This window comes from Vanellus vanellus (assembly GCF_965231255.1).
Source record: "Vanellus vanellus genome assembly, chromosome: 7".
Classification (NCBI taxonomy): domain Eukaryota; kingdom Metazoa; phylum Chordata; class Aves; order Charadriiformes; family Charadriidae; genus Vanellus; species Vanellus vanellus.
Window position 1 is genome coordinate 36665825 of NC_138912.1, and position 20068 is coordinate 36685892.

The following is a 20068-nucleotide window of genomic DNA, read 5'->3' on the forward strand; positions in this document are numbered from 1 at the left end:
TGAGTTCAAAATTTTTAATAAAATAAATTCAAATACATCTCATTCTCTGTCCATAGCTACATTGTTAAATATCAAAGAAATACATAGTTTTAAGAAACTGAAAAAAATTGAGCCACAAAAGTTGGTATTGAATATATAACTCAAAATCCAGTTTGTCAAATTTGTCAAAATTAAGCAAATCAATCTTACCATCCGCCACTTAACATAACCATTACCAATTCTTAAAAGACACTGCTAAAATATTTACAATAAATAAATAACTTACATCACTTAAAAGTAAATGCTTTACAGTTTCCTGAATCAAGTGAATAAAGAGTACCAATGCAAATCATGTATAAACAAGTCTGGAAAATAATTCCCTCTACAAAAGGAACTGTAGAAGGAGGAAAACGTGATAATCTATTGCATACCATACTTTAGAAACAGTACATATACACATCTACAGACTCCAATACAGTCTTCATTTTCTTTTCCTGTGTGAGAGGTTGAATATGGTCCGTATGCCTAAATAAGTAAATGCTGCAGCATGCAGTCATGTTTGTCACCATATTTTAAGGTAGGGACAAACCTGTTTACATGAGCTAGTACTGGAAAGTACATAAAATATTCAGCCTTCAATAAACCAAATCGAGAACATTCAGCTCCACAGAAAAGGTACAGAAATGCCTTGTAAGATTAGGCCCATGCTAACTGCCTTAAGGAGATCTTTTCTAGCGCTCGTCACTCGGAAGAGTTCCCTCTGGTTTTATTTGTGTACATACAGCATTTTTTAGAATAGAACATATACCAAGAAACTGGTTTCCAAATTGCAAGATTTCTAATAATGTTAAATACATCTTGTTATTATTTATTTAAATGGATGAAGAGACTTTCACATGTACCTATCTGAAGATATATGCATTGTTCTTGCATACAGAAAGCTTGTACAAAAAAAGAACGAAAAGATGCTCAAGTTGTGGTCTGCTGAATTCAGCTTCTACAGAGCGGGCAACTATGAAAATCATTGCCTTTTGTTCAAATCAGTTTAATTTTTAAAGAAGAACAGATGTCTAACTACTAGCTTAAAAAGCAATATAATCGTGTGTAACTCCTGGAATGGTGATAAAGCTAAATAACTAACAGCTTGATACCCGTATAAAACGTGGGCATAATTTTAAAAGTGTGTAATTCTTAACATTAATCTAATGAAGCCTAGAAGATCAGGTGCAAAAAAAAATGTTTATAGCTAACTAATGTTTATTTTGATCTGTCTCCTGGTTTGACTCCAGGAAATTAACCACATTTTGGCACGTACAAATGTCAGACAACAGCAGTTCCACAGTAAGAGATAGCTTTTTTAAACTTCAAGTAATTTACTCACCAATATAATTTGAGGCCCGATAGTGTAGTTTTACAGAAAAGTCTTTTTAAAAAAAAAATTTAGTTGAGGTGCAAGAATTGTTTCATAAGTTCATACGTGGTAAAAGCCACAGCCTGGGAAGGAATACAACGAATATAATTCAGAGATAAACCACGGTATAATCCTCTTCGTATTCCATGTTGTTGATACACATATTTCAGTGTCTGCACCATTGTACTGGAAAAATAACAATTCAAATCATTATTGGACACACATATTCAATAGACAAAATCACTTTCTTTAAAATACAAGACACTTGTTTTACTTGGTTCTTATCTATGGAGAAAAACCCATGGGATTCCATATAGCAAAGCATTATAGTCCTTTGAAGACTCAGAAGACAGTCTGAGCTTCTGCAAGAAATTTGGGCAAAAGGGCTGGGAACTGGAAAGAAAACAGTGCAATCCCATCTAAAGAAGTTTCAGTCTGAAAACACCCGCCCTAAAAGACATAGTAAGACATTTTACAACAGAATGGCTATGCATATTCTGTTGCCTATCTGGCAAGGAGGAGTTGAGAAGCATCAATTATTCTTACAAATGTATTGCAGAGTAGCAGAAACCAAATTTGCCCAGTGTAGCACACACACTTGTATTAAAGATCAGTATTTAGGCTTGTATCGCATTCTCTTTCTTTAAGCACTTGATTGTACTACCCATCCTTCTAAAGCTCTGCATATAAAATTTATGTTTAGCTCTGTATTCTACATCTTTCATGTGCGTAGCTTCCTCCACCATGACAAAGACCTAATATTTTCTCTCAAAAGTGATTTGCTAGAATTTAGGTTAAGTATATAATATTTGACCTTATTAAAAGCAGAATTTGCAGGGTATACGCAAGGAGACCATTTTTCCTCACATACTTGTATTGAAACTGAGCAAATGGGTGTTAAATGCAAAGCAATGTAAAAATCTATAAGGTGCTCAATAGTTCCAAGCTATTAAAGACATTGTTCTTTGGTAACATCTTCCATATGCTTCCAAAGCTTCAAGATTCCCTACTTGTTTTATCCTCTCATCCTCTGAAGATATATACATCTATTGTCCTTCAAGGCCCAGGTCTCTCAAAACATGGTCAGAACCGTACTGTTAAATTGAGAAGCCTACTGTCTGTAAAAGTAGTTCTCAAAAATGCAGAAAGTAAAACCCCAAGAACAATTAACACATTTTTATTTTAAAAGTATCTGGAGTGGAAAATAGCAAAGCAAAAATAATGTTAAGGCTGGTAAGGAAAACAGAACAGCAGCTTTCACAGTAGGCAACATCTAGGTTGTTTATGAAAGGTCACTAAGACAGACTACTGTTAGTAATATGCAGTTAGCCACGCAGGAGGTTCACACTGAATGATGCTGGATTCAGACACACACAATTCTACAAGATTGAAATTAACCAAGATAAAACTGTCCTAGAATTGAATTTGGTTGAGGCAATTTGAAATTCAGTAAGTTTTTCAAGATGACACCTCATTTAATACTATGATTTTAAGGATATTATGGTACTTCCACTTCTACTGGACTGAAGCATATGACTAAAAAACCTGGAGTAACCCCAACTATGTGTGGGGTGTGGGACATTACTGTAGATGCAAGAAAGGTCAAATAAAATAGTATTACGCAAAACCATCTTATGGAATAGATTCTGCACCATTAAAATCATTTTGAAACATTTCACTTCAGTAGAAGCATGCAGTCTCTCAGGGATCCTGCTGATTATTACAGACAGACATCACAAGTTGAGTTCAAATAAAAACAAGATACGTCACTAATACAAACACAGTATTACTAACAAAAGTGCCATTGTGATTTCAGCTATTTTTTTTAACCCCAGAATGATAATGGCAACTTTTGCTGTGTGGAAATTTATTCATTAAAAGAATGAAGAAATCAACAGCATACTAGTCTGGGGTTTGTTTTGTTTTAAACTTTAAAACTAAGTAACTTTGCTCAGACATCTAAGAATTAATTCAGTTACTATGGATGAAAAGAAAATACTTACAGGCACTTTTCAGAGTCTGGGAGAACCGCTCCTAACTGCATTCGCCTACGAGTTACATCAAGGGGATATCTACAGAGGAGATATTTGAACAGCAGTTCAACCAGATGTGTGATGACTATATGAATATTGTTTAAAAAAAGAATGCAAAGAAGTCCATGTGCAACCTCCAAGCTCCCTTTTCAGCGAGTCAGGAATACAGCTCAGATTCTCAACACAGCTGAAAGTTCTCCATAAAGGGAGACTTCCCCTATACAACCAAAACCAGCAAATCAGATCTCTTAATATATTCCATTTGGCACGAGTAAGGAAGACACATGAAGATCAGATGAGAGTACAAAACAGTCTGTAAAACGCTGGAGGGAGAAGACACCTGAATCAAAAATAAAATTAACAGTTTAAGGATTAAGAGAAAATGACATTTGTAATGCAGTGATTTAGTGAAAAACTGATGCCATAGAAGTCCATTAAATTAATTTATGGACAAAATAAAATATGATAAGGACAGTGTGAGAATGAAGAAAGCAGGCAAAGTAATTAAAAAAATTAATGCCAAATACAATATCTAAGACTTGGGGTTTTGGGGGCGGGGTGTGTTGTTTTTAAATTCAATGGCTTCACAAGTTACATTGCCTTGAAAATAAATTGGAATAATAAAATTCTGCAAATGATGTTCATGGTCAAAATTTCAAAGCTTAACAAACAAGATTCCAACTGATTTTAGGAGATTTGTCTGAATTTGTTTAATTGACTCAATGCATATATCTTTAAACACCCTGAAGATTAAATAGATATTTAGTAAATGAAACAACAGGGAATAACTGAATTCCAGTGTCTGATTAACCTGATTTAAAAAGCTTACCAATAATTAGACTAACATAAGATCATATTCTCAGATAAAAGTTTCTTTAGAGTGAACAGCTATATAGAAAAAAAAAAAAGAAAAAAAAACAATACCCAAACTTACGATATCGTCTGAGCTATTGCTCCAGCTATGCCACCACACAGCAGATTTACATGTGTTTTCAAAACTAAGACATCGGGATTATCTAATGAAGGCCGTCCAAGCAAGTTAGGTGCTTGAGCAAGTCCAATGCTCTTTAAGGTACCAAAGGTAAAAAATGAAAAACCTAAAAGGAAATTTAATTTTATGCACTTTCATAAAAAAGCAAACTATTTGTCGATGCATCATCATCATCATAAACAAAAATCTGCAATTACAAAATGAAACTATTTTCCAATTCTTTTAGAAGTTTTTCTTAAGCAAAAAGAAACAGACGATATTATGAACTTCTACAATAACTTTTGTCCAAATGAATTAGTGTTTATAATTAACATTAAAAGAATGCTTTAAATAAGATAGATTGTGGGATTTTACCAGATTGCTGTTAAGACTCCTAAGGTCTTTTTAACTGAAGAACATCTGTCATCTTTTACATATGAATGTAGTTTAGCTGGGCAGTTCTGATGTTCCTCTATCCCACATCACCCACTGCTTTAGCTTGTCTAAGTATTTACATAAAAGTCACCAGAAGATGGAGCCAATGCAAAAGCTCTAAGTCTCCATCCATTGAGCGCTCAGCTCGCTCTCGAATCTGCCTGTTTGAGAGAAATATCCTCCATGCTTTCTTGTGGGAAAACTGGGAAGCAGAAGAAAAAGAACCACTACTTTACCTCTCTCCCCCTCAAGTCCAAGTTTCACAAAAGCTAGGCTCTGCTTATTGAAGATGCTTTAACACAGGTTGATCAGTTCCAGATAAAGATCGAACAGTTGCAAATGGCCTCCCCTCTCCATTCAGTTAAAAACAGAATCCTTGATTTTAACAGAAGCTAATTAACTAGATGCGCAAATATATTATATACATTTATTACCGCACATAACTGCTGAAGGACTGCCACATTCTGTTTACAACTTACCCGCATATGGCGCCATTCCTACAACAGTTGGCATCAGCCCTCTGTAGAACCCACTAAAACCACCTTCCTTTGAAAGAAAAATACAAGTACATTTGTGGCAAGAAATACAACAAATGTCTTAACAAGTTATACAACTGTTCACACAGATTTGCATGATACCAATCTGACTAGCATCATCTAGCACCACGGAGCTAATATCCATTTCTTGTGCCTGAAGAATTCAGGGGACAACTGCATGGCTCCATGGGAGACAGAAAAGTAAAAATGAAGGAGAAAAATCTACATCCAACATCATAACCTAGGAGACATTTCTGCATTATACATATCCCTCCTCCCCAAATTTTTTTGTATCATTACTACTTGTTCTTGAAAAACAACTTCTCTCTGCTGTTTTTGACCTCCCACTTATGAGTCTTAGCTACATCTTAGCAGCCTAAGTAGGAAGCATCCAGATTTTTTTTTACATTAAAAAATTAAATGTGCACGCAACGAAGTCATGTTATTTTCCACCAAGCCACTCCTTCAATGCAGTGCAACATTCTTCAAAGAGCACATTTTGCTTTGACAGGACTGAAGATTAAAAGAAAAAAATACCTTTGTGTAAATCATCTTGAATGCATGGATAATTCCCATGTACTTGTGTTCCCCTTTTACTTGGAACGCCAGACGAACTCTAACCATATCAAGAGGGTAAGTACAAATCACTGCTGTAATACCTTTATTAAAAACAAAAACAAAACAAGCAAACAAAACTCACCTACACCTTATCTGATTCTAGGATTATTTTGAAAAATAGAATTTTCTTTTGTGGCAGTGAATATAATAGCATATGCAAATTATTTTGTTAAAGAAACACTTAAACTCACTTATAATCAGCAAATAGGAACACTAACTTCAGCAACACATGAAGGATTTATGTTTATACATGGTGTTCACTGAAGCTGCACACCTAGGCCTTTATTTTCCAAAGATTTATGGGCCTAACTGTATTCACATGAGCAACCTTATTTAAGTCCATGGCTCATAAGCATCAGACTAGTCAAGTGTATCAGCTTTACTGGATTGCAACCAAGAAACTTAATCCTATCGTATCTTAAAAAAAAAAAAAACACATCAAATTTACACATTTAATTTCAAAAAGGTTGTGTCAGAATTTGATGTGATTACTGGATATAGATAAATGTATTTATCTACTGCATCTGAAAATACTAAATATATTCTAATTACATTTAAAATAAAGTCAGGATTGTACCGATAAAGACAACTTAACTGCGTTATATTACTGCATTTTAATAGTTCATGTTACACCAGCACTTCTGTTTTAAAACTCTGACCAAAAAAGCTATTTCTAGACTTAGGATGCCAAAAAAATCAAATCTTAGGATTCATGCAGTTGAACTGCTTCAAAACTGCTTAGATGCTGACCAACTTGTAATTTTGGAAACAGAACTCCAGTAGACAGAACAACTCTTCTAATAGTGACCTGAATAACAAATTTTTTCCTACTGCTAGTTTTTGAGGTAAACCACTCAATTGCTGACAAATGATTTGGAGGGAATAGTTAAAACCGTTTACTAAAAACAGGTCATTTTCTGGTGGTATACCACCATCACTCAAAAAATAAATAAATATACATATATATAGTGAGAGAAGGAGAAAAAGAAAGCGAAAACCTTCATGATCAATACTGCTTTCTAGCTACCACTCTAATTTAGCTAAACATTGATCTCAAAAATTGTTCCTACAGAAGACAAGCACACTTTTTATGCCAGCAGGAAATTGCCACTTCCTCTTAAGTTTTAATAGTCTTTTAATGGTATTTCTTTTTGTAGGTGTATCATTTCTCCTCATTTCTACAAATTCAAGAGAAAAATCACAACAGGGAGGGGGAAAAAGAAAAACCAAACACAAACCCACAACAAAACCCAAACACAACGCAACTCCAGCAAAGAAACTGTTCAGAACTTTTATGTCTAGAGAGGAAAAAAAAAAAAAAAAAAGGCAACTTTAGTAAGCTGAATGATCTGACAGAAGATATCAGGATTAGATGAGGGGGGGAATTAACACCGTAAGTGAGCTATCCAAAAAGCTGACACTGGTCAACTGTCAATTGAGAGTAAAGTTTGTGGCCTTCTGGAGTATTCTACAAGCAATTTATTTTAGAAGACAAAAACATCTCTTTCAGAGATTTTAGATGAATCCTCTGAACAAAAAGCAGACATCTGCAGTTGATTTCTGATGTTGTCTCACTCATAGGGTTCAAAAGTTGGAAGCTGCAAAACACCAGAGCAACTTTAGGACTGTTTCCACTGACCTACATTATTAAATGCAATGCCTCAGACTGCAGCCTTTTCCTAATGGATTGCCTGAGATGTGCAGAAATATTGTAAAATAAGTGAATTCAAGCAGTTTAAAAAAAAAAAAAAAAAGGAAACAAAGCTTTTACAGAGCTTACAAGTCCACAGGAAAGTCATCCTACTTCAGAAAACAGACAACTTTATCCCCCGTCTCTTTCCAGTCATGCACTTATTGTATCTAGGAATATTTTCTGAACAAAGACTAGCAAACACACCAACCAAGAGATTGGTGAATGCACTAACTAGTCAACACAGTCCAAAAATAGTACAGTTGAAAAAAATCAGATGGAACCAAAAGAAACCATATGCAGTGAGGATTTAAATAGCTTTTTTTTTTTACTTTTTCTTAAAATCCTCTAACCATGAATTCTGAAAAAAAAAAAAAAAAAAAAAAGGGATTTCTAACATCAGCCACAAAATATGTTTTCTTGAAGCAAGTGGAAGAGGTATGTTACTGCTTACTGTTCATATAAGCAAAATGTACGTACAAGGGACCAAGATTTCCTTTGGGGCTCAGAAGAGACCCCACCCTGTCTGGGAGGTATGGCAGTCAGCTTTGGGATACAGTCATTTTGGTGAAGTCTACAAAACTACTAATCTCATCTCTACTCCCTAAATATGAGTTGTCAAAAGTCAGACCACAGCACCTTAAGGCTGATTCCATGTCTTAAGAAAGCAAAGTCTATCCCAAATAATGAGAGTGGAGCCAAAAATCCTCCCATGGCTGGTTAAACAGGACAGAATTGGAAGTATCTCAAAAGTTAAGAGATACATACTGCAATTCCCATGTCTGATCTGAAATAATCCTAACAGGGCAATGTAGCTCCTCCCTCCTTTAAGGAACCACTTCTTCAAAAACAGCAGACTTTTTCATTGCAAATGCTGACTCAGAAGTCAAGGAAGTCAGGGAAAGACCATTCTTCACTTACATATTGTCCTTGAGAACCTTTGACCACTCTTGGGGACAAGATACTGGGTTACACAGACCTTTACTGAGACTTAGTGTCAATGAAGCACAACAGGAATTAGACTGTACTTGATTTGCTTCCCAGGCTTTGGGAGTTAACAATGAGATTAGCTGTATAGGGATTTATCTCTGACTACCAATTTTCCTACTATTCCTCCATTCTTAGTAATTTTCTTTCTTTGAAAATAAAATAAAATAAAAAAAAAAAAACAACTAATAAACCATCTGGAGCAAGAAAAAACCCAAGTGAAATACATTTACAAAGATCAAGTACTGCAAACGTATCCGATACACAAGTTTTTATGATTTCTGTATCATGCTCTTTGTACTTTATCATTAACTACGTAGATCAAATTAAGTACTACCAAGTGATTCAGAGGTATACAGTTCAAAAAGTGATACTCAGAGTCACAGCCTTGAACTGCAGAAGATCTGCTCCTTAACTAGTATAAAGATTAATTTATCAAGGAAGCATCTTCTGAACAAAACAAAGCTTCAGGAACTATACAGAGAAATAGCTGATGACAAAGAATATTTATTAGACGGGTTAAAGAAATGCCTAATTTACAAGTCCTAATATTTCTAGACCTCCAATATATAATTGTTGCTTTCTGAATTACACCTGAAGAAATGAACAGCACAGACTCTTTTAAAGCATTGACTCAAATAGGTAACTTAATTACATGCTATTTAAAATTGCAACAGTCAGTATCCTCCTATACAGTATCCTCAGTACTATTTTCCAATTGCTTTTACTAAACATAAAAAGAAAAACAAAAACATGCTTTCTATATTCGTTTCATGGAACCCAAGTTCATTATAGATAAGATCTAGTCTTTTTTTGGCTTTTTTTTTTGGTCTTTTTAGGTTAATCAAGTGCAGGGGAGGAAACACACATTTCTGTGTTTTCATTCAGATTTTTCAATCAGAAAACAAAAAAATTAGATTTGCAAAATCATCCTGTGATACAGGTTTTATTTCATCATTTTGTCTCCTAAACCCACTAACGTCTATGATTTCTCCATCTTCTCCCCAGCTCTGTCTTTCCTTAAAAGAAGTTATACACCATTTATCTGTTAATGAGGTGTTAGAGCTGAAATTTAAATCACACAAGACTCAGGAAATTCAGAGTTAAAGTTTCCACAGTAACTTTAACTTGGCCTCCTTAAATATGCATTACAATAGGTTCTTCTTTTCTCTCACTCCACTACCCCCATCCTCATTGCCTTGTTTTTCCCCCGTGGATATGCTTTTGATCCTGTTTATCAGTTACAGAAGATACTCAAATGTTTCCCACCACTTTGAAGCTGATTCAGGTCTGCTGACTCCTAGTAATGTTGGAAACACTGACACAAGCAAGATTTAAATATCAGTATCGTACACAAGTGAAAGCAGACAGCTGTGTGGCTAGATGGTGGAGGGGAGACAAAAAGGAAAGGGAAACAAGGGGGCATCCATTTTTAACTGCATAATATTGGGTTCCGGGAAACTGTGAAGACCCCTCTCCACCAACATAGGGGTGCATGCAGCACGCCATCTCCTTTAGTCATGTAAAGTTGGAAGAAACAAAATATCCCTTATTGGAGAGACTAAGACACAGGTGTTAAAGCAAGAAATATTACCAGTTTATTTTAAAAGTCTTTTCTTACTTTGTTTGCAAATCTAGAGAACTTGTGTCTCAGATTTTAAACTCTACGCTCTTCTTAATCCCTCCTTCCTCCCCTATATCTTCTCGGTATACACAATATAAACCCGCCTTTCTTATTTATCTAATGAATAGTCCAAAAAGCAGTTAATGCCACCTAGTAAACAAATAGTAAGACACTCACACATGATACTATTATTATACCTGATCCTATATTCATTTCACTGCACACCTAAGCCTTGGGGCTTTGGGGTTCTCAATACCAGACTACAGGGTTGTACTTAAATGCACCACAGAAAGGTTTTAATTTGATCATGGTTCCCAGATGGTACTGTATATTAATTTTATTTCTGTTACTCTAACCACACAAAACAGATTTAACCAGAAAGGTGCTCAAAATGATGCCAGATGCTATTAATTTATCTACGCAAGGAATTCCAGCACGTCCAACACTGACAGAGTTAAGCTGATTATTCAGTGTTTTCACAGTGCCTTGCAAGTCAGGTTCCAGGTCTCTGAGAAGGCTCCTGAAAAAGCCAATAACAAGCTTTTGGCGGCCGGGGGGGGGGGGTGGGGTGGGGGTGGGTGGGGAAGAAGCGTTCTTTAGTACAGTTAAAGAAAGTAAGAAAGAAAAAATTCTATGTATGTTTTCCACTTCCTTCAGATAGAAAGCCAGCCAAGTTCTGGAACACATCTTGCCAAATGGGTTTTGCTAGTTTTTTCACTTGTTTCATTTCATTCTCTTTCCTTTTCCTCTGATGGCATGCAAAACCAAAATACTTTCATGACACCTTCCTAGTTTAACTACAGGTAGTATTAACAAACTCCAGTATTTTTATTCCAAAAGAAGCTAAATAATAATACTCATGTCATAACTATTTAAAGACTGTGAGTAGACAGTATTAAGGCTGTTTTACAAAGTAAAAGCACACAAAGAACCACCTTGATTAAAAATCAGTCCACTATTACTTACCTTTCCCTGTTTTTTCTTAGCTACTTTTGGCTGAATGACTAGCAAGAGGAAAATAGAAATGCATAATCATACTATATACTGGCAGTTTACAAATGTTTTTTTCTACTGCTATTGCACTAATTGATAAAAGATGTTTTTTAACATTCTCAATATGCTCTAGAGACTATCATGCATTATCCTGCATTAGATGTTGAAAGGTATAGACATTTCTGGCAAATACAAAGAATCCACCCATTTAAGGACCTGCAGTTCTCTCTATTTCTATGGGCTTCTATCCAATCTAGTAGCAATGGCAGACACGCTGCTGAACCAATTCTACTAAAACCTGCATCTTTATACTTCATCTTGATGCCACTGGATTTTTTCATTTTTAAAAGCTGTAGTAAGAAGCAGTATAAAGACCGTGCTTTACAACACAGCACAGAATTCAGGGCTTAAACAAATGTATTTTAAAGAATACTCTTAGACAAACAGTTTTCAATTAGGCAACTATTTGTTACATTAACCATTTACTAGTATTTTTGCTTAATACAAATTTGCAACAGTTTGACCGGAAAACAGATCAAATCATCCTCTAAACAAATATTAACTTTTCAGCAAAAGGGATGTCTGAAATCCAAGTACAAAACTATACCTGCCATGGATCCAGCCATTAATCGATGCACATGCCCCGAAATCCCAAGTTGCTTCTTTATTACCTACAAAATATGGAACATTTACAACAGTCGTATATCAGAAAATACAGGGAAGTACATCACACAGTTTATTAGCACATTAATGCAAACTCTGTAGCTGTTTCCAAGAAGTTTACAACCCTGCAAATTCAAACCAGAGCACTTAATTACTATTAACAGAATTTTCTGAACATTGCTGCTGTTACCAATTTCTTATTAAAATAGTGGAAATGCTAAAATTCTACTAAGAGGGAAGAGCAATGAGTTGAAAGTATTTGTACTGTTTACTTCAGAAACTAGATTAATTGTTTATTTAGTTATCTTTCATGTGTGTCAAACAAGGCTAACTGAATACTCTCCTTGTTGCACGACAGAGAGCAAAGGACATTGAGCAAAGTTGAAAAGCAACACATTGGAGAAGAGTAAATTTTTCTTTTATGCACAGCATGTGAAACATACTCCTATAAAGATATTTTTAAGACTGTTTAACTGGATTAAAAAAAAAAAAAAAAAAAAAAAAAAAAGAGAGAGAGAAATCAGACAAGCATTTGAGAGCAAGAACTTCCTAAGTTACATTACATCCTGGGAAGGAAGTTAGAAATTAGTTTCCAGGCTTTTATCAAATAATTAGGACTATTTAAGAAGCAGTTTGTGCTATAAAGCTCATTTTGCATCTTCCTTCTCTAAGAATTGGGGTTTTTTTCCTTTTATACATTCCTGCAAATATCTCGAATGTTTGTTGTCAAATAACAGATTAAAGAAACTGCTATGATGCTAAATGTTGACTTGAAATCTGCAGATTCATAAATCATTTCCTTATGAAGCATAGCATGCAGTCTTTCATTCAACACAACATAAACCAAGCATAGATCAACAGCATTTATGATTAGACCACAAAAAAAGAACATATGAAACTCATTACAGTTACTTCTTTGTATCAGCCTTCTGAAATTTGCTCTTTAGGGAAGGGAATCACAATTTCAATCTCCCTGTCTTCAGTAAAGATCATGCCACTTACTTCACTGGGTACTAAATCTGACGTTTCAAACATGGAATTCCGCATCGCTAACAGTAAAATGGTGTTTTTCACCACATATAAGCAATGTTTAAAAACATGTTCATGCTAACACCTGATCTCCAAAAGATGTTGCATGGATTTAATACGTATTTATTACGAAAGAGTAAATGCACGAGAACAGAAAGGAATCCACAAAACCTGCGGGACCCCAAAATGAGCATTTTATCTTCCAGGTCGTTTTTATCTAGAGCCTGACATAGTCATTTGGCAGGTCAAATATAACAGCGGCATCCAGACAGACTTCCAAGTTTAAGTTATTCCATCCATCAAGTACTAAGAATGCCAACACAATATAATAAAGACGTTCCATTTTACATTTTGTTCCTACATTAATCACAAAGGGCTACCTTATAGCAATACAAATAGCAGGAGACTTTAGATTACCTTTTTCTTTCACACACACAAAAAAAGTATTAATCTCAGCAATACAAAGGTACAAAAATCAGTGGGATTTTTTTTCCTTAAGCAACACTGCAAAAGTTTCACTGTTGCCCTGACATTTTTATGGGTAGATTCAGATAAAATTAAGCAACCTGAGAAAAGACATGCAGCGAGTTAATAAGATACAAAAGCTTCAGTCTTGATCACTTAAAGAATTTGTATTCATTGTAGGTAGAAAAAAAAAGGAAAACAAAATAATTTTTTACCTTTTTATATTGGTCAAATGCCATAAACTGAATTGCGCCATATGGGAAGATTCTAATCATCATTGCCCCATTTCCTTTATACAGCCCAAGGTAGCCTTCCTTTTTGGGGACAGCACACAATGTAGAAAACACTCCTGCCAGCAATACAAAAAAAGATGCTTAACAATTACGCTGGGGGGGGATCAGGCAAATATTACTGACAATAATAAAGTATGCATAGAACTAAGGCCATCATGTTGCTCACGTAACTATGGAGAGTGGAAAATCCATTTTCAATGCCCAAACATTGCCAGAAGTAAGAGGTTTAAGGTTAAGGTTTATAAGCTTTCTCACCTCCCAGACTCAGTGGACCTCTTTCCGAATTCATGCATTCAAGCCCCGTGACTTGCCTGGACTGCAGGCAGCCCTACTGCAGGTGCTACCACCCACCCACAGAAGCTAATACAAGCAAGAGAAGAAGGGAAACTGGTTGAGTTGCAATTCAGCCAATTCAAAACAAATAAATAAATAAATACTTAAAAAACTAAAATCATGGGAAAACAATCTATTATTACTATGTGCCAACTTACAGATTAAGTGCCATCACTGAGGAAATGAAACAAGTTTACGTCTCTCATTACTTTCAACTTAAACATCTCACACTTCCTGCTGCAGAGTCGTTGCAACAAGAAGCAATCCTACTCCCTTTTAATAGGTGGGAAATAATGCAAGATCACACAAAGTTTGGGCAAAACCTACAGTTTTATTATAAACATATTATTAGTTATGTTTCAATTTTTATTTTTTTTAAAGGAATAAACTGTAACAGTTAAACAGTTTCTATTCATATGCAACTACTTAGTAATATAACAGCTGAACATGAAAAATGCTTGCACATTTATCTTTCAGGCAGAAAAGAAAAAGAGTAGTTGACAAACTTTTGTTTGAAGTTTAAATAAAGCAAGTATTAATTAGCTTCTGGGGTTCTAAGTATACCATATTAAATCTATTTTTAAGATGACAAGCTTATTACACACCTCCGAAAACACTTATGCCATGATTAAATTTCTCTCTACCCTGCAATGATATTCTTATTTCTTAAAATACACGCTCCGAGATCCATGTGGCTGGAACTCCACAGAGCAAAGGCAGTAAAAACATTCAGTGAGGATTTTGATGAATTAATCCCTCATGTCTCTGCACTTACAGGTATCTCAGCCACATAATTTTCTTTTTTGCCTACGTGTAACAAGGACATGCATTCAAGTGAGCCACATTTCAAATCATCAGCATCATACTGAACACCCTAAATAGGGAACAATATAAGATTTTACTTGCCAGTTATGGCACAGTACAAAGCAAATAGAAAATAGGGATTTAAAATACCAGTCAAATCAATTATTTCAGCCTTCAATTCTTAGACTATGGGTTTGAGCACATGGTTTCGTGACTGTGTTACCAGAATGCCACATTATTTGTGTTTCCCTTTTTGGTACAGTGAAATGAATATATATCCATTGAATTTTGTTTCAAGATTTATTTTTCCAGCCTTTAAAAAAAAAAAATCTCTAGTGTCTAAGTTAAAAATGCCAAAGTTTCATTACATGTAAAATTAACCAACTCAAAATTCTTATTGTTTTTCTTGACAACTGTGACACACTTAAATTTTGCACTATAAGTTATAACATATTTCAAGAACATATGGCATAAACTACCTCAAATGCTGTGCGCAAGAGGGCACTGTCACAGCCCCACAGAGAACGGTTCCGAACGTGCTGACAACTCCGAGTTCACTCCTTCAGCGTGACGCAAGCCGGCTGCCGAACACAGCGCACCTGCGCCTTATGCCAGGCACAAACCCTTCCATTCCCACCAGCCACGCTTACCCTCTGCGAGCGCAAGTGCATGCCAGTCTTGCTGGATTCGGTGGTCACTGTCGTGGAATCACCAGCCCCCCATGAGGGCAACCAAGCTCGGAAAGGCACCGATTCCCACCGCCCCTGGGAACCGGCAGTCGCTGGAGCGGTTATTACCAGCGGTGACAGCTTTTACGTGAACCATCCCAGCTTTGAACCTGCGATTACCAATCTCCTGCTGCCTTCAGTCAGGGGCAGATGAAGCCTAGCTCTTACGCGCCATATCGAGGATTATTATTATGACATCTCCATCTCTCACACATCAATGACACCCCAACTTACGCGCACGGGGCTTTGTTTTTCTTTTAAACACCAACAAACCCATGGCACAGAGACCGACCAGAACGGATACAGCCTTCTGTCCCATGAGCGCCTTCTGGTACCAGCCACGTTGCCGAATAAATCGACGTACCCAAACCACTTAAACCCCAAAATTAGACGCGCAGCAGCCATCTTACCTAGATGTTTGTAATGGTGGTTATGAGCCTGCAGCAAAATCTTTACTCGATCCAGTGGTGCAGTAGTTGTTTTGGCACAACATCCTGCAACACCTTTCCAAGAGGAGGGGAAAAAGAAAAGTGACGGGATGCAAAAGTTCTTTACGCCAGCGGAGAAATAAGGGATTTTTAAACCGAATAAGGGCAGAGAAACTCGGCTTAGGAACTGGGAGAAGCCCCGATGACGGTACAAGACGTGCGTTACAAAACCCTTAAAGCCTTAACGGAAGGTATAAGCTACTTTTCCCGGTTACACAAACCCGGGCCACAGTCTCTCTCAGCTGCTGAGGCCACAGCAGCGCCTTCCAGAGAAAGTTCCCCGGGAGTTTTCCTCCCCGCTCCCTCCTTCCCCTCCGGCCGCTCTCCCCGAGCGCCCCCCGGGCCAGATGCGACCCGCGACAACCGCAACCTCATCCAGTCCGGGGCACCCACCTCCGGCGATGAAGGACCGCAACCAGTAGAAGTCGCGGCTCGCCGACCCCGGGGGCAACGCGGCGCCGGGCCCCGCCGCCGCCGGGGAAGCCATGGGGCAGGGCTGGGCCCGGGCAGGCGGCGGCGGTTCCCTCAGGCGGCGCCGGGGCGGAGCTCGGAGCTGCCCGCGCCCAACCGAACCACGGCCGGAGCCGCCGGGCCGCGCGGCGGCGCCTGCTGATGGCGTCACAGGGCGGCCCCGCCCCTCCGCCTCACCTCAGGCCTGAGGAGGCCGCGGGACCGGGCGGGCCGGCAAGGCCTGAGGGCGCCTGCCCGCCCGGGTAGCACCGGGCCCGAGAGGCGGTTTCCCGGTTGACGGTGTGAACTGTCAGTACCTCCGGGGATCGCCGCCTGCTGCTTGGAAATGGTCACGGATGGCCTCTTCCAACGGTTACGCTTTTAGAGCTGTAGGTGCACGCAGCCAAAACCTAAGTAGGCGTAATTAAGCTATGCCATAAAATACGTCGATTTTCTTTTTAAGCATTTATATAGCTACTTAAACTCGGCATTAGAACGTCGCTGTTTCTTTTGGCTGCAGTTAATGGCTTCACACATAGCGAAAAATACTCAGTATTTTTATTCATATTCTAGTTTCAAAATGTATCAGAAAGGGAAGTAGATACCGAAAAAAAAAAAAAAAGGTTTTTAGAATCAGAAAGGTTAAACACAGTATCATCTCTACAGCTGTCAACATTTCGCACAGTTTTTTTAGGTTTTCTGCAATGTCTCTGTCAAATACAGCATATAGAGCTTTCCAGGAGTTTAGTTACACTTTTGTTCACAACTCTTGAAGGGGGGGGGACACTGAACACTCCCTGCATGCTGGTGCAAGGAAGGCCAGCAGACCCAATGCCAAACACCAGTGAGAAACTTAACGCTGTCAGCTTTTCTTCCAGTTTTCTGCAGTTACTCATCTGTTTCTTATACACTTTTTGCCCCACACATCTCCGAGTTTCAAGTATTTCATATAACAAAATCCCTTTAAAAAAAAAAAAAAAAAAAAGTCAGGCTCTCAACACTAAGAAAACAGATGTCAATGCTCACACAAGCGAAATGAACCCATTTCCAAACAAATTTGCTGGAACATTTTTTTCTTCCTGCTTGTGTCAAACTGCCTTCAATAGAAATTACCCATTTTTTCCTTTAATAGGTTACATTCCTTAAAATTAAGTTTGCTTCAGCACTGGGAAAACTTTATTTTGCTCTTTTATCATTTTGTCATTTATATGTTTGGGGAATGGCTGTTACAGCATGCATTTTTTCCAATAATAAAAAATATATAGCAAAGGTGGACAGATTTCCTCCAGAAAATATGGAATACAGAATTTCTAGCAGAAAACTCTCAAGCCTTTTTACATTTTTTAATATACCTGGGAAATTCATATTTTTGTTGAAGTCGCTCTGACATTTAAGTCTCTAAAGGAAAAGCAATTGTTCTGTGAGTTATTGAGGCAAGCTTTATAGTCACTGTTGTGTTTTTCCCCAGCCAATTTGTATTCTTGTTGGTATCCTGCTCAGGAACAGCTCCCCCCCCCGCAATCATACTGCTTTAACAGCTCCAACTGTAGAAACTTAATTTATTTACTAATTTCACACAGAAAAGTGTTGCAACTGCACTAACAGCTGAAAGTCATCTAGTTTCTAGAGTTTCACCAGAGACTAGAAAAATCAGGTAACTGCATAAGTAGGCCGTTATTTCTATTGGATACAGGCAAGATATTTCAAGAAGGTACTTTGTCATACTTTGTTAACCCTTGTAATTTAGGGAAATGTGCGCCATGAATGCATACTATTTAAGAAAGCAATAAGAAACTTGTATCACAAAATTAAACAGACCATCTTATATAGACACGCTAATACACAAAGGAATTCAGAGCAATGAGCTTTATGTGTCTAGTCTTTAAAAAAAAAAAAAGTGTTACCTGCTGGTATAAAATGCTCTGAAATTCTATTTTCTTTACTAGCTTTTGTAGTAGCTTACTATTTGTACCTTTTAATCTTAACATTCTCAGTGCTGTTACTTCATCTTTTTACCTTGAAGTGTTTATGCCCTTTGCAGAATTTCTCTGGTGACTTCTCTGTTACAACCCATTCTTAAAAGTCATCAGCATTTTTAATGTCACTCGAGTTACACTCATGCCTGATACTATGCCATCCTTCCCTTGCAGACTGATGGTACAACATGGGAAGACATTGGAGTCAAGACACTCAAGAGCAGAGCGGCCAACTTGAAGAAAAATTCAAGTAGGTAGGTAGTTTTATCAATAGCTGTTTTCATAAGGGTGTTTCAAACATTTATCACTTGAAACAAATTATCAAGGCTAAAGTTAGGTAAGCTGTTCTCATAGCAGTTGCTGATAATATTATTTTCAGTGCTCTTAAAATACTGATGCACATCCAGATCTGTTTTGAGGTAGTTGTACAAATTACTCTCAAGTGTCATGCCTCTGGGCTATAGGGATCAGAAAGTTTTTTTTTCCACTTTATATTTGTTTCTGCTCTTTACTAGTTGGTGAGTTGATGTAACATCTAGCTAGCTAGTCTGAATGATGAAGTAACATACATCTATTATTAATATCTATATTAATAGATGAAGTAACATCTATCTAGTCTATTCATTTGCCTCAAACCATATCCAAAACCACTAGAAAAACAGCAGTTTTCCCCCTCAAGACTCAGAATTTGAGGATTTTTTCCTCTTTGTGCAAGATGCATTATGGCTTGCGGATGAGAAATACCTGAGTAAATCTCAGTTCCTTTCTGGTGCGGCATCTTGAGCTTTCTTTTCTCTGCCAGCAAGCAAATAGGAGAGCACTGCTTCCTGAGGTAAGATGAGTTAGGAGCCAAGGGTGACCACAGCACAGGTAGTATCCTCACCAGCAGGACAGGCAGAGCAGGGTGTTAGGAGCAAGCTTCATCAATAGTCACAGCAAGGGCGCAAAGCAAGTCCAGGGTCCATCCATCCAGAGAAGCAAGCTAGGACCAAGAAGAGATAAGGCCCAAAAGAAGACTACAGATAAATCTGAGGTTCATCTAGCAGCCAAGTACAGGTGAGAAACAAGGCTAGAGCCAGGACCCAGAACAAGCACACCTATAGCATAGCTTGGCCAAGGAGTGTTTGCCTGGCCAGGGCTAAGCTTAAATGGAGCTCCTGGGCCCATGGACCAGCTGTGCAGGTGGAGGCCCCAGGTGAGGCTGGTCTGGGCCATTAACGCCTGTTAGCACCCTCGACACCCTGACAGTCCCTAGCCCTAGTGTGTCAGTGAGGTTTTTAAGGAACAGAAACACTTGAAGTCATTGAACCTGCAAGTACAGTGGTGCCAAATTTCTCTAGGTTAGCAGGCCTCTTCCTTTCTTTCGGGTCCAGGGAAGAGGTCTTGACTTCATTCCCTCTGGTACCACATGGCTTACTGCAAACGCACAGTAGATGTGAAGCATCCAAAAAATGCCAGGTCGATGCCTGCAAATTTAGCCATGTTTCCCAGACATAGTGTTTACTGGCCAGGCACAGCACAGTCATTCTGCACTCATGCTTTATAGTGCTCATGCACAATCAT

General features: G+C 37.6%; 1 protein-coding gene across 2 annotated transcripts; it reads right to left on the reverse strand.

Moving 5' to 3' along the window:
- SLC25A16 (solute carrier family 25 member 16) lies at positions 1–16566 on the reverse strand (the record flags this gene model as incomplete). 2 transcript variants are annotated; one of them, XM_082486728.1, is made up of 9 exons in its annotated part: positions 1–1576; positions 3394–3462; positions 4358–4520; positions 5308–5374; positions 5902–6023; positions 11884–11947; positions 13649–13782; positions 16002–16094; positions 16473–16566. In XM_082486728.1, 9 exons carry the CDS (start codon positions 16564–16566, stop codon positions 1420–1422), a joined length of 963 nt encoding a protein of 320 aa, XP_082342854.1. In that variant the 3' UTR covers positions 1–1419. The 2 variants fall into 2 exon arrangements, with proteins under 2 accessions (XP_082342854.1, XP_082342853.1); XM_082486727.1 differs by lacking the exons at positions 1–1576; positions 3394–3462 and adding an exon at positions 3688–3763.
- Positions 16567–20068: the final 3502 nt, after the last annotated feature.